Source organism: Salmo salar, chromosome 10 (genome assembly GCF_965601325.2).
Source record: "Salmo salar chromosome 10, fSalSal1, whole genome shotgun sequence".
NCBI classification, from domain to species: domain Eukaryota; kingdom Metazoa; phylum Chordata; class Actinopteri; order Salmoniformes; family Salmonidae; genus Salmo; species Salmo salar.
The window spans coordinates 31,043,947-31,058,854 of record NC_138300.1 but is presented as its reverse complement, the minus strand read 5'-3'; the positions used below and the strand labels follow the sequence as shown (position 1 = coordinate 31,058,854).

The 14,908-nt window shown below is 43.1% G+C and overlaps 1 protein-coding gene across 3 annotated transcripts; it reads left to right on the top strand.

Moving 5' to 3' along the window:
• The first annotated feature begins 3,287 nt into the window (after positions 1-3,287).
• Positions 3,288-14,536, top strand: si:dkey-86e18.1 (uncharacterized). 3 transcript variants are annotated; one of them, XM_014216825.3, is made up of 5 exons: positions 3,288-3,593; positions 12,964-13,004; positions 13,113-13,187; positions 13,361-13,547; positions 13,838-14,536. In XM_014216825.3, the coding sequence occupies exons 1-5, from the start codon at positions 3,527-3,529 to the stop codon at positions 14,344-14,346; spliced, it is 879 nt and encodes a 292-aa protein (XP_014072300.1). In that variant the 5' UTR covers positions 3,288-3,526; the 3' UTR covers positions 14,347-14,536. The 3 variants fall into 3 exon arrangements, with proteins under 3 accessions (XP_014072300.1, XP_014072299.1, XP_014072302.1); XM_014216824.3 differs by having other exon boundaries at positions 3,289-3,593; positions 13,358-13,547; XM_014216827.3 differs by lacking the exon at positions 3,288-3,593 and adding an exon at positions 3,603-4,171 and having other exon boundaries at positions 13,358-13,547.
• Positions 14,537-14,908: the final 372 nt, after the last annotated feature.

Below are 14,908 nucleotides of genomic sequence, written 5' to 3'. Positions count from 1 at the left end.
ACACACAAAGACATGGAGGGGAACAGAGGACTAAATACATGCAGTGTGATTAGATAATGAAAACCAGGTGTGTATGGAAACAAGTCAAAACAAATAGAAATATGAAAAATGGAGCGCCGATGGCTAGAAAGCCGGTGACGTCGATCGCCAAACACTGCCCGAACAAGGAGAGGAGCCGACTTCGGTGGTAGTCGTGACAATTGGCTGCATTTCTTTAAATAGACAATTCTGTGAACTGTCTTGTGCAAGTTTTAAATTGACACAATATCTGTTAGCAAAGGTGTCAGCTAAAGATGACGTGCAGGAGCTTGCAGGGATTTGTAGTTTTGCATGATGTCTAGTTTGTTGGAAATTAGCATTTTTCGAATCAGAGAGTAAGTAGAGCCAAATATATTGATAAAAGTCACTTTGTCCAAGAGAGATTTACATGGTTATCAAAACATCACGCCAGGATAAACATACAAGAAACACAGCCCTTATTTTAAGTGTTTCTAAAATTCCCTATGGGAAAAATAAATGGTGGAAAAACAATTGGAACCATTTCCCTGTTTAACCGCTAGGTTTTATGGGTATTATGACACTGTGGGGCTCTATGGGAGATGCAGTACTAAGACAGAGGGCTCATAGAGAGGATGACTGGCTACTAGTCTGAACTGTGTGCGGTGTCCTTTCTGGCGCCCAAAGCTGCTGAGGTGTCACTCAAGTGGGTGTCATATTGTTAAGGAGGTCCAGTAGATGCACGACTCAGGCTGGTATCCAGAGTAGCCCTCTACAAGATCATCATCAGACTCTTCATCAACCATCTCCCTGACCACCTTCCTCTGATAAAGCCATGAACTGTCCCTCTCCATCTTTGGAAGATGCATGCACTCAAAGACTTGGCTTCTATTGGTTGACCTAACTATAGCTAGGCTACTCATGATGATGAGTATTGCTTGTTTATTATTTGCTTTTGAAGCGCTTTGAGATTGTTATGAAAAGCGCTATAGAAATTATTATTACTGTTCAGGTTTTATTCTGTAGGCTACTTATAAGACCTAATTGAGAAAGTACAACTAATAACAGTCTTATGGAAGAACAATGAGCCTGTATTTTAAATCAGATAAACAGACATAATAATTGACACAATATTCGAGTGGGTCAGAGTCTCAAACTGATTTTCATCAGTCTGCTCTAATTTGATTGCCATAACTTGGCAAAATATGACTTCATACTGGAACACATGAGGAACTTACCTGACCATGGGAGTGTTTGTAAATTCACTCTGGAGTGCCAGACTGCGCTATAGGCTTTCGTAATTTCAGAGCATTTTCAAATTGTAGCTCTCAGAGCACACTGGACGCTCTGACAGGGGAATAGGGTTGATCCGAGCGTTCTGACCTCACAACAGTCAGTCAAGCACCCAAGCTAACTGGCTAAAGTTGGCTAGCTTTAGCTTACATCTCACTCTGTCAATTTTACTCGCCATAGCAGAGTTGGTTTGGCTCTTTTAATGTTATCTAGCGCGTTGGTGCCTGTCACTGTGCTGTTGGCAACAACTGAATTATGTTTTTTTGCCGATGCTCTGGCACACGAAGACGAGAGTGCTCTTAAATCGGAGTAGATAGCCAGAGGGAATTTACGAACGCACCCCGTATGATGACAGAGCACGGTCGGAAGACCCACGTCATCCCGCCTAATAAGCACACATGCCGCGTTCATGTCCTAGTGAGAACTAGGAAACTCGTAAATTTCAGATTTGCTAAATTGTTGTAGTTATACACGTGCTACGTTCAACTAGTTAGCAAGTCGAAACATTTTTAAACCCAAGACTTTCTAAAGCCAGATGCGCAACATCGTGACAGTTCTGGGAAAGCTTGCGAAACAGACAAAGCAGACCAGGCCCGGTTTGAGATGTCAGTGAGAGAACAATTCTTCCTTAGTTGTTAATTTTCTCGAAATCGAAAGATACAACCTATATCCGAGCCAATGTCTTAAGTAGCTGAACATGTTATTACTCCAACCTCGTGAAAGTGACAAACTGACACGTTTTCATTCTTGTAAAAAAAAAAAAACGTTATATTGATGGAGTGGCTTTGATTTTTAACGGCCTGCACATGCACAGTTTGGCGCAAGACGAACGTTAGACCCGATGACGTGTTTCTGAGCATGAGCTTAGATAGCCAAAATCGCCATGACATCGCCTATAAGCGTTATGGGGGATTTATATTGGAGAACCAGTTTCATCCCATCTTCATACTGTACTGTACTGTCTTTATAGTATGCGTGTTTCACTGGAAGTGGAGATCACTCTCTAATCTTGGCGCGGGACAGACCAAAGCATCCTGCGTTGCACTTGAATGAGCGTTCACTGCACGTTGTCCTGTTTGTTTGTTCAAAGGCAAATAACTAAAGACATAACCTTTATTTAATCAAGCAAGTCAGTTAAGAACTAATTATTATTAACAATGACGGCCTACCCCGGCCAGACCCTAACCCAGACGATGCTAGGCCAATTGTGCACCTCCCTATGGGACTCTCAATCACGGCCGGTTGTGATACCGCCTGGAATCGAACCAGGTTCTGTAGTGACACCTCTAGCACTGAGATGCAGTGCCTTAGACCGCTGTGCCACTCGGGAGCCTAATACATGGTGAAATGATATAATGCAGATATAAAGCAGAATTAAATATATAAAAGTTAGTAATTTAAGAATAGGCCAATCATGTATTCAATTTCTAAATTAACCCTTGCAAAGAGGAGGTTTATTAATTGGCCACACAAAGGTTGTTTAAAAAGGGTGACATTTCTGATGCTTATGAAGCTTATAACAGCTTATAACAGTTATCAGTTTGGTCAAAAACTGTAGCATAGTGTCGTCTATAAGTATGCATAGCAGCCATCTATTTCGTTTTTCAATTTCACAGACACTATGAGAGACAAATGTGGATTGTTCAATAACAAGGTGGGTTTCATAGCCTATTTTAACCTTAAATTCATCTAACGTTTTCAGTACTGTGAGAGACAAATATGGATTGTTCCATAACAACGTGGGTTTCATAGCCTATATTAACCTTACATTCGTCTAACGTTTTCAGTACTGCATGCGAAGACGTTGAATATGAAGTTTACTATTACTGCTGCCTCCCCCATTTTTAACTAATATATATATAATACAAAGTCAATAAGAATGGCCGCTCCCACCATGGAGTACTCTGGTTCGTGGTTGTTCATTTTAACATCTTCTGAGATATACAGTGCGGCTGGAACACAGACGACCTGGAACGAGTCCGTCCATCGTGTCACATGACTTGGCTAGACAATTACGTGACATTTTGTTGATAAGGTTTCGAATGACAGCGGAGTGGGAATATACACTCATATTTAGTAGTTTATGTTCCCTGTAGTGTAATTTACTTTCCTTTAGTTCATTGTTTAACCCCCATCCAATTGGTGACAATACACTTTTTTTTGTGTGTGTAACGTTAGTTCGCCAATATACCCAAAGAAGAAGAATGTTGCTGGTAAATTAGCGTGTCGCTCCCAAATGGCTAGAAACGAGGAGAAACAACTGGGGAAATTAAACAGATTATGGCTTCAAAAAGAAAGAGATGGCAAGTGGCAATCAATCGTATTTCAATAGATTAAGTATTCCGTTTGTATTTTTAGCTACGCGTTAACGTGACTCTTTGCAGTGCTAGCAAACATTGTTAGTATTATCTAGCTAGCTAGTTAGACTTCCTATCAAGTTAATTTCGCTCTGGCAAGCTTGCTACTACTAGCCTATAGCTAGAAACACCCACTGCCTTAGCTATCAGCGATCTAGCCTGTTCTTAACAAGCTAGCTAGTTACATTATATATCTGGTCCACGATGTTATGTTCGGTTTGAGTGTTTAACGCCATGCAGCGTTGAAAAAAAAAATCCTCCTATTATCTTGCCTGGCCTTGTTGGTGTCTGAAAGTTGATTACATTCGATTTAGAACCAGACTGACTCCCGGGTATGAGCCATGTGACGTAATTAAGCATGAGCGGTAATTAGTAGGATTCAGTGTTTTCCCATGCAAAAGTGATTGCTTTTGATAAAAACACTTTATCGAGTTAAAAAATGTGAACATGTATGTAGGGAAATCAGTGGAATTAGAGTATGGGCATTCGTGACAGGGAGAAGCATTCATCCATGATTTATACAGGTAAGATAGTCTAACTAACTAAATTTTCAGATATTACACTTTTCAAATTTCGACAGAAAGTTGTTTTAATTTCAAGTTGAAGTGTACTGTTAGCACGCTAGCTAAAGTTACGTGTATGATCCTATTATTCGTATCTCAAAGCCATTTGCTTTGCTAGTTATAGCCTAATGTTGGCTAGCTAACATTGAACCTGGTTGGTTAGCTACCAGAATCATGCAGGGTAGTAACGTCATGAGTTGGGATTATGGTTCATTGTTTAGCTAGCTAGCTACCTACTTGTCTTAACAAAAGACTCCACTATGCAAGTGTAACCGATGTGAAATGGCTAGTTAGTTAGCGGTGGTGCGCGCTAATAGCGTTTCAATCAGTGACGGCACTCGCTCTGAGACTTGAAGTAGGGTTTCCCCTTGCGTTGCAAGGGCCACGGCTTTTGTGGCGCGATGGGTAACGATTCTTCGTGGGTATCATTTGTTGATGTGTGCAAGGGTCCCTGGTTCGAGCCCAGGTTGGGGCTAATTGAGGTAATATGTACATGTAGGTAGAGGTAAAGTGACTATACATGAAAAATAGAAAGTAGCAGCAGTGTAAAAATGGGGGGTGGGGTAGGAAGACCTAGATAGACGGACCTGCCATTAGAATGAATCTGATTTAAAAGGAATATTTTTCCCATACTTTTGTATCCTCTCCAGATGGCCCCTTTACACAGTGCATTCGGAAGGTATTCAGACCCCCTTCCCCTTTTCCACATTTTGTGACTTTACAGCCTTATTTAAACATATATTAAATATATATTTTTTACTCACCAATATACAGACCATAATGACAAAGCGAAAACATAACTTTTGTTTTGCAAATGTGTTAAAAGTAAAAAAAGAAACATACCTTATTTACATAAGTATTCAGGCGCTTTGCTTTGAGACTTGAAATTGAGCTCAGGTGCATCCTGTTTCCATTGATCATCCTTGATGTTTTAACAACCTGATGGGTGTCCACCTGTGGTAAATTCAATTGATTGGACATGATTTTGAAAGGCACACCCCTGTCTATGTAATGTCCCACAGTTGACAGTGCATGTCAGAGCAAAAAGCAAGCCATGAGGTCGAAGGAATTGTCCGTAGAGCTCCGCGACAGGATTGTGTCTAGGCACATGTCTGGGGAAGGGTACCAAATAATTTCTGCAGCATTGAAGGTCCCCCAAGAACACAGTGGCCTCCATAATTCCTAAATGGAAGAAGTTTGGAACCACCGCCCGGCCAAACTGAGCAATCGGGAGAAGGGCCTTGGTCAGGGTGGTGACCAAAACCAGATGGTCACTATGCACTCTGACAGAGTTCCAGAGGTCATCTATGGAGATGGGAGAACCTTCCAGAAGGACATCCATCTCTGCAGCACTCCACCAATCAGGCCTTTATGGTTGAGTGGCCAGACGGAAGCCACTCCTCAGTATAAGGCACATGACAGCCCGCTTGGAGTTCGCCAAAGGGCACCTAAAGGGCTCTCAGACCATGAGAAACAAAATGATCTTGTCTGATGAAAGCAAGATTGAATTCTTTGGCCTGAATGCCAAGCGTTACGTCTGGAGGAAAGCTGTCACAATCCCTACGGTGAAGCATGGTGGTGGCAGCATCATGCTGTGGGGATGTTTTTCAGCGGCAGGGACTGGGACACTAGTCAGGATCAAGGGAAAGATGAACGGAGCAAAGTACATAGAGATCCTTGATGAAAACGTGCTCCAGAGCGCTCAGGACTTCAGACTGGGGCGAAGGTTCACCTTCCAACAGGACAATGACATTATACACACAGCCAAGATAACGCAGGAGTTGCTTTGGCACAAGTCTCTGAATGTCCATGAGCGGCCCAGCCAGAGCCCGGACTTGAACCTGATCTCTGGAGAGACCTGGAAATAGCTGTGCATCAACGCTCCCCATCCAACCTGGCAGAGCTTGAGAGTATCTGCAGAGAAGAATGGGAGAAGGGAGAAACTCCCCAAATACAGGTGTGCCAAGCTTGTAGCGTCATACCCAAGAAGACGGGAGGCTATAATCGCTGCCGAAGGTGCTTCAACAAAGTACTGAGTAAAGGGTCTGAATACTTATGTAAATGTAATATTTCATTTTTTATATATATATAGATTTGCACAAATGTCAAAAAGTTTGTCATTATGGGGTATTGTGTGTAGATTGAGGAAAATTTGTAATTTAATAAAGGACTAGATTATCTCAAATTTTTTAAATAATTATTTTTTTTCAACGTTATGAGTTCTTCCGTAAATTAAATGTGCCTTTTCACCGGAAGTTATTGGGGAGAACATTTTCTGAACGTAACGCGCCAATGAAAAAATTGGGTTTTTGGATATAAATATAAACTTGATCGAACAAAAAATGCATGTATTGTCTAACATGATGTCCTAGGAGTGTCATCTGATGAAGATTGTCAAAGGTTAGTGCTTCATTTTAGCTGTATATCTGGTTTTGTGATGGCTATCGTGCTTCTTTTTTTTTTTTTTTTTTTGGTGATATGCTATGCTAAAATAATCGAATGTTTTGCTTTCACCATAAAGCCTTTTTGAAATCGGACAATGTGATTGGATTAACGAGTAGAGTATCTTTAAAATGCCGTATAATACTTGAATTTTAATTTTGAGATTATTTTGTTTTGAATTTCGCGCCGTGTTCTCTCACTGGTTGTTGCCCAACCAATCCCGTTAACGGGATTGTATCCCCATTAATCAATTTTAGAATGAGGCTGTAACCTAACAAAATGTGGAAAAAGTCAAGGGGTCTGACTACTTTCTGAATGCCATGTATGTCCTATAAGAATGGACCCATGGCTATTTGTACTCGGTGTCATCGGGAACAGGCCCTCACTTACTTTAATTGAGCACAGCTCAATCTTCGTGAAAGATTATCTTTGTGGCCCGCAAATGCATTCTCCTTCACTGGATAAAAGACCAGCCAACAAAAATAACCCAGTGGTATTGTGAGATCTTTAGTGTTAACACTGGAGAGAATGAATGCTATATTCAGGAACAAGTAATGAGATTTCTATACAATATGAGACCCCTTTTTGCTATCACTTCCCCCTAATCTTGCAGATACCCTAAGAAGTGTCAATATAACAATTATATGAATCTGTGTCAACTTGACGCTGGTCGCTTTCTTGTATAGAATAATTATTTTGTCGCTACAGCCTCACATTTTGCGACAGTCAAATTAATTGAGGCATGTAAGGAAAATTATTTTTTTCATTAAATTAATATGACAAATTTAAGAAATGGAAAAATTAAGAGCAGTGAACTGAAAGGGAATGTATAATTATATTTACATTTACATTTAAGTCATTTAGCAGATGCTCTTATCCAGAGCGACTTACAAAATGGTGCATTCACCTTATGATATCCAGTGGAACAACCACTTTACAATAGTGCATCTAAATATTTTAAGGGGGGGGGGGGTAGAAGGATTACTTTATCCTATCCTAGGTATTCCTTAAAGAGGTGGGGTTTCAGGTGTCTCCGGAAGGTGGTGATTGACTCCGCTGTCCTGGCGTCGTGAGGGAGCTTGTTCCACCATTGGGGTGCCAGAGCAGCGAACAGTTTTGACTGGGCTGAGCGGGAACTGTGCTTCCTCAGAGGTAGGGGGGCCAGCAGGCCAGTGGTGGATGAACGCAGTGCCCTTGTTTGGGTGTAGGGCCTGATCAGAGCCTGAAGGTATGGAGGTGCCGTTCCCTTCACAGCTCCGTAGGCAATCACCATGGTCTTGTAGCGGATGCGAGCTTCAACTGGAAGCCAGTGGAGAGAGCGGAGGAGCGGGGTGACGTGAGAGAACTTGGGAAGGTTGAACACCAGACGGGCTGCGGCGTTCTGGATGAGTTGTAGGGGTTTAATGGCACAGGCAGGGAGCCCAGCCAACAGCGAGTTGCAGTAATCCAGACGGGAGATGACAAGTGCCTGGATTAGGACCTGCGCCGCTTCCTGTGTGAGGCAGGGTCGTACTCTGCGAATGTTGTGGAGCATGAACCTACAGGATCGGGTCACCGCCTTGATGTTAGTGGAGAACGACAGGGTGTTGTCCAGGATCACGCCAAGGTTCTTAGCACTCTGGGAGGAGGACACAAGGGAGTTGTCAACCGTGATGGCGAGATCATGGAACGGGCAGTCCTTCCCCGGGAGGAAGAGCAGCTCCGTCTTGCCGAGGTTCAGCTTGAGCTGGTGATCCGTCATCCACACTGATATGTCTGACAGACATGCAGAGATGCGATTCGCCGCCTGGTTATCAGAAGGGGGAAAGGAGAAGATTAATTGTGTGTCGTCTGCATAGCAATGATAGGAGAGACCATGTGAGGATATGACAGAGCCAAGTGACTTGGTGTATAGCGAGAATAGGAGAGGGCCTAGAACAGAGCCCTGGGGGACACCAGTGGTGAGAGCGCATGGTGCGGAGACAGATTCTCGCCACGCCACCTGGTAGGAGCGACCTGTCAGGTAGGACGCAATCCAAGCGTGGGCCGCGCCGGAGATGCCCAACTCGGAGAGGGTGGAGAGGAGGATCTGATGGTTCACAGTATCAAAAGCAGCAGATGGGTCTAGAAGTATGAGAGCAGAGGAGAGAGAGTTAGCTTTAGCAGTGCGGAGAGCCTCCGTGACACAGAGAAGAGCAGTCTCAGTTGAATGCCCAGTCTTGAAACCTGACTGATTAGGATCAAGAAGGTCATTCTGAGAGAGATAGCAGGAGAGCTGGCCAAGGACGGCACGTTCAAGAGTTTTGGAGAGAAAAGAAAGAAGGTATTGTTTTGGTGTATGTTGGTTATGCAATGTTTTATGTTACCTTGTTTCATTTTGGAATTCAAATATATGTACATTCAGTACCAGTCAAAAGTTTGGGGACACCTACTCATTCCAGGGTTTCTCTTTATTTTTAATATTTTCTACATTGTAGAATAATGGTGAAGACATCAAAACTATGAAATAACACATGGAATCATGTGATGACCAAGAGAGATTCTTCAAAGTAGCCACCCTTTGATGACAGCTTTGCACACTCTTGGCATTCTCTCAACCAACTTCATGAGGTAGTCACCTGGAATGCATTTCAATTAACAGGTGTTCCTTCTTAAAAGTTAATTTGTGGAATTTCTTTCCTTAATGCGTTTTGAACTAATCAGTTGTCTTGTGACAAGGTAGGGGTGGTATACAGAAGATATCAAATCAAAGTTTATTTGTCACGTGCGCCGAATACAACAGGTGTAGACCTTACAGTGAAATGCTTACTTACAGGCTCTAACCAATAGTGCGAACAAAAAGGTTGTGTGTGTGTGTGTGTGTGGGTAAGTAAGTAAAGAAATAAAACAACAGTAAAAAGACATTTGAAAATAAGAGTAGCAAGGCTATATACAGACACCGTTTAGTCAGGCTTATTGAGGTAGTATGTACATGTGGGTATGGTTAAAGTGACTATGCATATATGATGAACAGAGAGTAGCAGTAGCATAAAAAGGGGTTGGCGGGTGGTGGGACACAATGCAGATAGCCCGGTTAGCCAATGTGTGGGAGCACTGGTTGGTCGGGACAATTGAGGTAGTATGTACATGAATGTATAGTTAAAAGTGACTATGCATATAAGATAAACAGAGAGTAGTGGGGGAGGGCATACAATGCAAATAGTCTGGGTAACCATTTGGTTACCTGTTCAGGAGTCTTATGGCTTGGGGGTAAAAACTGTTGAGAAGCCTTTTTGTCCTAGACTTGGTACTCCGGTACCGCTTGCCATGCGGCAGTAGAGAGAACAGTCTATGACTGGGGTGGCTGGGGTCTTTGACAATTTTCCGGGCCTTCCTCTGACACCGCCTGGTGTAGAGGTCCTGGATGGCAGGCAGCTTTGCCCCAGTGATGTACTGGGCCGTACGCACTACCCTCTGAAGTGCCTTGTGGTCGGAGGCCGAGCAATTGCCGTACCAGGCAGTGATGCAACCGGTCAGGATGCTCTCGATGTTGCAGCTGTAGAACCTTTTGAGGATCTCAGGACCCATGCCAAATCTTTTTAGTTTCCTGAGGGGAATAGGCTTTGTCGTGCCCTCTTCACGACTGTCTTTGTGTGTTTGGACCATTCTAATATGTTGTTGATGTGGACACCAAGGAATTTGAAGCTCTCAACCTGCTCCACTACAGCCCCGTCGATGAAAATGGGGACGTGCTCAGTGCTCCTTTTCCTGTAGTCCACAATCATCTCCTTAGTCTTGGTTACGTTGAGGGATAGGTTGTTATTCTGGCACCACCCGGCCAGGTCTCTGACCTCCTCCCTATAGGCTGTCTCGTCGTTGTCGGTGATCAGGCCTACCACTCTTGTGTCGTCAGCAAACTTAATGATGGTGTTGGAGTCGTGCCTGGCCATGCAGTCGTGGGTGAACAGGGAGTGCAGGAGGGGACTGAGCACGCACCCCTGGGGAGCACCAGTGTTGAGGATCAGCGTGGCAGATGTTGCTACCTACCCTCACCACCTGGGGGTGGCCCGTCAGGAAGTCCAGGATCCAGTTACAGAGGGAGGTGTTTAGTCCCAGGTTCCTTAGCTTAGTGATGAGCTTTGAGGGTACTATGGTGTTGAACGCTGAGCTGTATCCCTATTTGGTAAAAGACCAAGTCTATATTATGGCAAGAACAGCTTAAATAAGCGAAGAGAAACGACAGTACATCATTACTTTAAGACATGAAGGTCAGTCAATACGGAACATTTCAAGAACTTTGAAAGTTTCAATTGCAGTCGCAAAAACCATCAAGCGCTATGATGAAGCTGGCTCTCATGAGGACCGCCACAGGAAAGGAAGACCCAGAGTTAACTCTGCTGCAGAGGATAAGTTCATTAGAGTTAACTGCACCTCAGATTTCAGCCCAAATAAATGCTTCAGAGTTCAAGTAACAGACATATCTCAACATCAATTGTTCAGAGGAGACTGCGTGAATCAGGCCTTCATGGTCAAATTGCTGCAAAGAAACCACTACTTAAGGACACCAATAAGAAAAGGAGACTTGCTTGGGACAAGAAACACAAGCAATAGACATTAGACCGGTGGAAATCTGTCCTTTGGTCTGATAAATTCAAATTTGAGATTTTTGGTTCCAACTGCCATGTCTTTGTGAGACGCAGAGGTGAATGGATGATCTCCGCATTTGTGGTTCCCACCGTGACTCATGGAGGAGGAGATGTGATGGTGTGGGGGTGCTTTCTGGTGACACTGTCAGTGATTTATTTAGAATTCAAGGCACACTTAACCAGCATGGCTACCACAGCTTTCTGCAGCAATACGCCATCCTATCTGGTTTGCTCTTAGTGGGACTATCATTTGTTTTTCAACAGGACAATGACCCAACACACCTCCAGGCTGTGTAAGGACTATTTGACCAAGGAGAGTGATGGAGTGCTGCATCAGATGACTTGGCCTCCACAATCACCCAACCTCAACCCAATTGAGATAGTTTGGGATTAGTTGGACTGCAGAGTGAAGGAAAAGCAGCCAACAAGTGCTCAGCATATGTGGGGACTCCTTCAAAACTGTTGGAAAAGCTTTCTTCATGAAGCTTGTTGAGAGAATGCCAAGAGTTTTCAAAGCTGTCATCAAGGCAAATGGTGGCAACTTTGAATAATCTTTTACACTTTTTTGCTTACAACATCATTCCATTTGTGTTATTTCATAGTTTTGATGTCTTCACTATTATTCTACAATGTAGAAAATAGTAAAAAATAAAGAAAAACCCTTGAATGAGTAGGTGTCTAAACTTTTGACTGCTACTGTATGTAAAATCTGTTCACAATGTTGACCTGAAATAAGGAAAATTAAATAATAATATATGTATCTAAAAATATATATTTGACCTTGAGCGAATCGATGTAGTCGTAACTGAATTCCACAAAGCCTGGTCCCTGCTCAACTCCGTTGGTTGAGTTCATCAGAAACTTCCTTCACCATGGAGTTTAGTCAGCTATATGAAGAGTTACACGTGAAGATGCAGCAGGGCGTTGAAGAAGGCTTAAGCTGCAAGTAACGCCTTGGACCAGAGCTAGCTACAGATCGATCTTGGGTGGAGAGACTTTTGTTACAGCTGTTTGTTCAGAACCTAACAGAGTAAACTCACGGACGACTAGAAAAAGCTCAAACCAAGTTTGTTCACCCCACTGGGTCATACAGCTGTAAAAGACTAAGCATGATTACACAAGCACATATTTATTACCTCCTACTATTTGGGGTCAACTAATTACACATCTAGACAGCCAATACATCTTTGTTGTTAGGCAGGAACTTAATTAGTTATTTTCACTGATGTAGTCATGGCCCTGCCTGATGCTAGAACCTTTGAAAGTGTATGCGTATGAAATTGGACTGTTTCTTCTCACTTCATCTGACCTGACCTCGGACCGAATTCCTCGCTCCTCCCTAATCCGCCACTGTCCTACTTTATCATTGACTGAAACCAGACTGTTCTCCTTTACCTCCCTTTTTTAGGAGCCTTGATATTCAGCAATAACATGTTTGACAGAATGTGACTTTCCATACACCACGTTCCTATACATCCTTCATTGACCCCAACCTATACCTTCCTTATACTTGTAAAGTAATCAATAAGTTCTAGTATGGTAACATGAGTAAGTATATTTAAAGCTAGAACCCAACACCTTTCAACTTATTCAGATCTGGGTGATCAGTTGAATCCTGTGTGTTATGCAGGGCTTGAATAAAAGCCTGTGTTGGACATTACTGTAATGTGTAGCTAAATGTAATTCCTTCTCTGTGCCCTGAAACAGAGGGCCGTATCAAAGATGTCCATGAACCTAGACCCAAACTGGTGAGTTCTCCTACACATTTCATCTGATTGACAGTAATTCACACATGCTCTATTGGGGATAAATATGACTTGCACTTACGATCTGATATGTTTTTTTTCCCTCCACAGTCAACACTCAGTTCAGCCTCATCCATTAAAAAGTGGATCCCAAGCATCAAGAATGAAATCGAGTATTATCTGCAGGTAGGCTTGTGAAGTGTGTGTGTGTGTGTGTGTGTGTGTGTGTGTGTGTGTGTGTGTGTGTGTGTGTGTGTGTGTGTGTGTGTGTGTGGTGTGTGAAGAAAGGATACCCGAACTGAAGTTTCATGTTAAAGTGAGTATGGCACACTTTATTTTTTTCTCCTCTCTCTCAGCAGTCCCAGTTGTCTCACTACCCTGAGAGGAAGATAGCAGAGTTCCAGCTGAGCATCCAGGGGCTGGAGAAAGAGTATAAACGCTTCATCTATAAACTGAAAGCCCTGGACCCGACCTGTAAACACCAGCCCTGGACACCTAGAGCATACACCAAGAGGAGTGCAGACACACACATCTCCCACAACACCGGTCAGTTTGTTGTCTTACCTCTAACATAAACAATCAGCTTTCATATGCTATATGGGTTGTCTTCTATTAAGAAGAGAGGTTCCCAATTAGTTTTTTAAAATGACCATAGTCATAACCAACCTAAAATATATTGTGGCCCTAAAAAATACCAAACCTATGTTACAGTCAGGTTCCCGTCTCTAGACTTGATACCAAATATATCTGGCATGACTAACATTTTGAGAAACTCTGGTCTAGAGAAAGGAAATACTTTATTTTTAAAGGTAATTCCTGGTTTCTCTCATCTGTAGCCAAGAAACCATGCGGTCTCCAGTCATGTGATATGAGCAGGCCGGTGGGTGGATCACAGAGTAACTGGGTCGTTGAAAGATCAGGAAGTGAAGCAACCTCAGCCTCTGAGAACAATGTACACTTCCACCAATCAGGGACTTTCCTCAGCCCATTTCCAGTTGACCTGACTAATCCCAGCCCAGAGTCCACCAATCCAGATCAGGACCAGCCCCTGACCTTTGATCGCACCCGTCTGGCGGTGGTTCTAGCAGGGTCCAGAGGCCCATTACAACCAGGGTCGTCTCACACTCAGAGTATGGCCAGGGTGCTGCTCTCTGGGCTACCCAACCTCCACAGCTCTCCACTGGGAAGGGCCATTGCTGCACAGGACAGAGACAATACAGGGGGAGAGAGACTAGACAGCACAGGAGCAGGAGGAGCCCATAGCATCGTTAATGATGAAAAGAGCACAGGGCATGTACTGGGACTAGGCTGCTACTCCTCCTCAGACGATGAAGACAACACATGACAAGGCTTTGTTATTAGCACTGGATCTCTGATCACTACTCAGAACTCAATCTGCCATTCATGGACATCCCATGCTCCAGTACTTGTCCATTTTACCGTGAACTCCAATCAGCTGTTGTGAACCACAGGTTCTTTCTTTTCTTATTGTACATTATGTAGATACACAATAAAAATGGCAATGATACAATGTACTTCAAGGGCTTTTATTTTTCTTGAGAAACAAACGTGACCCAACAGACAGACCCTTCTGAGATTATGGTGCTGAATTCTACTTTAGAAGTAATATAAGAACCAATAATAATTAGTAGGACAGACTTTCACTCCATTCTGATTTGTTTGATTAGAACATGAAACAATAAGTGCAACAGATGATCTGCTAAGGTGATGACGAGAATAGGATGTCTATATTTCATGGTAACATTAGCTGTCACTCTCAGGTTGCAGCTCTGTCTCTGTTGCATAATCAGTCTCCCCCAATACCAGCCAGTTTAACAGGGTTTGGCTCTGTTGTCTAGTTCCAACCAGTTTTGGTGTCTTACCTCTAACATAAACAATCAGCTTTC

Excerpts from the sequence above, each read along its gene's own strand:
- si:dkey-86e18.1 (XM_014216824.3), top strand. The coding sequence starts at position 3,527 with ATGGCTAGAAACGAGGAGAAACAACTGGGGAAATTAAACAGATTATGG. Across the intron at positions 3,594-12,963 it reads GCTTCAAAAAGAAAGAGATG|AGGGCCGTATCAAAGATGTC; the intron begins GCAAGTGGCAAT and ends GCCCTGAAACAG. Across the intron at positions 13,548-13,837 it reads ACACATCTCCCACAACACCG|CCAAGAAACCATGCGGTCTC; the intron begins GTCAGTTTGTTG and ends TCTCATCTGTAG.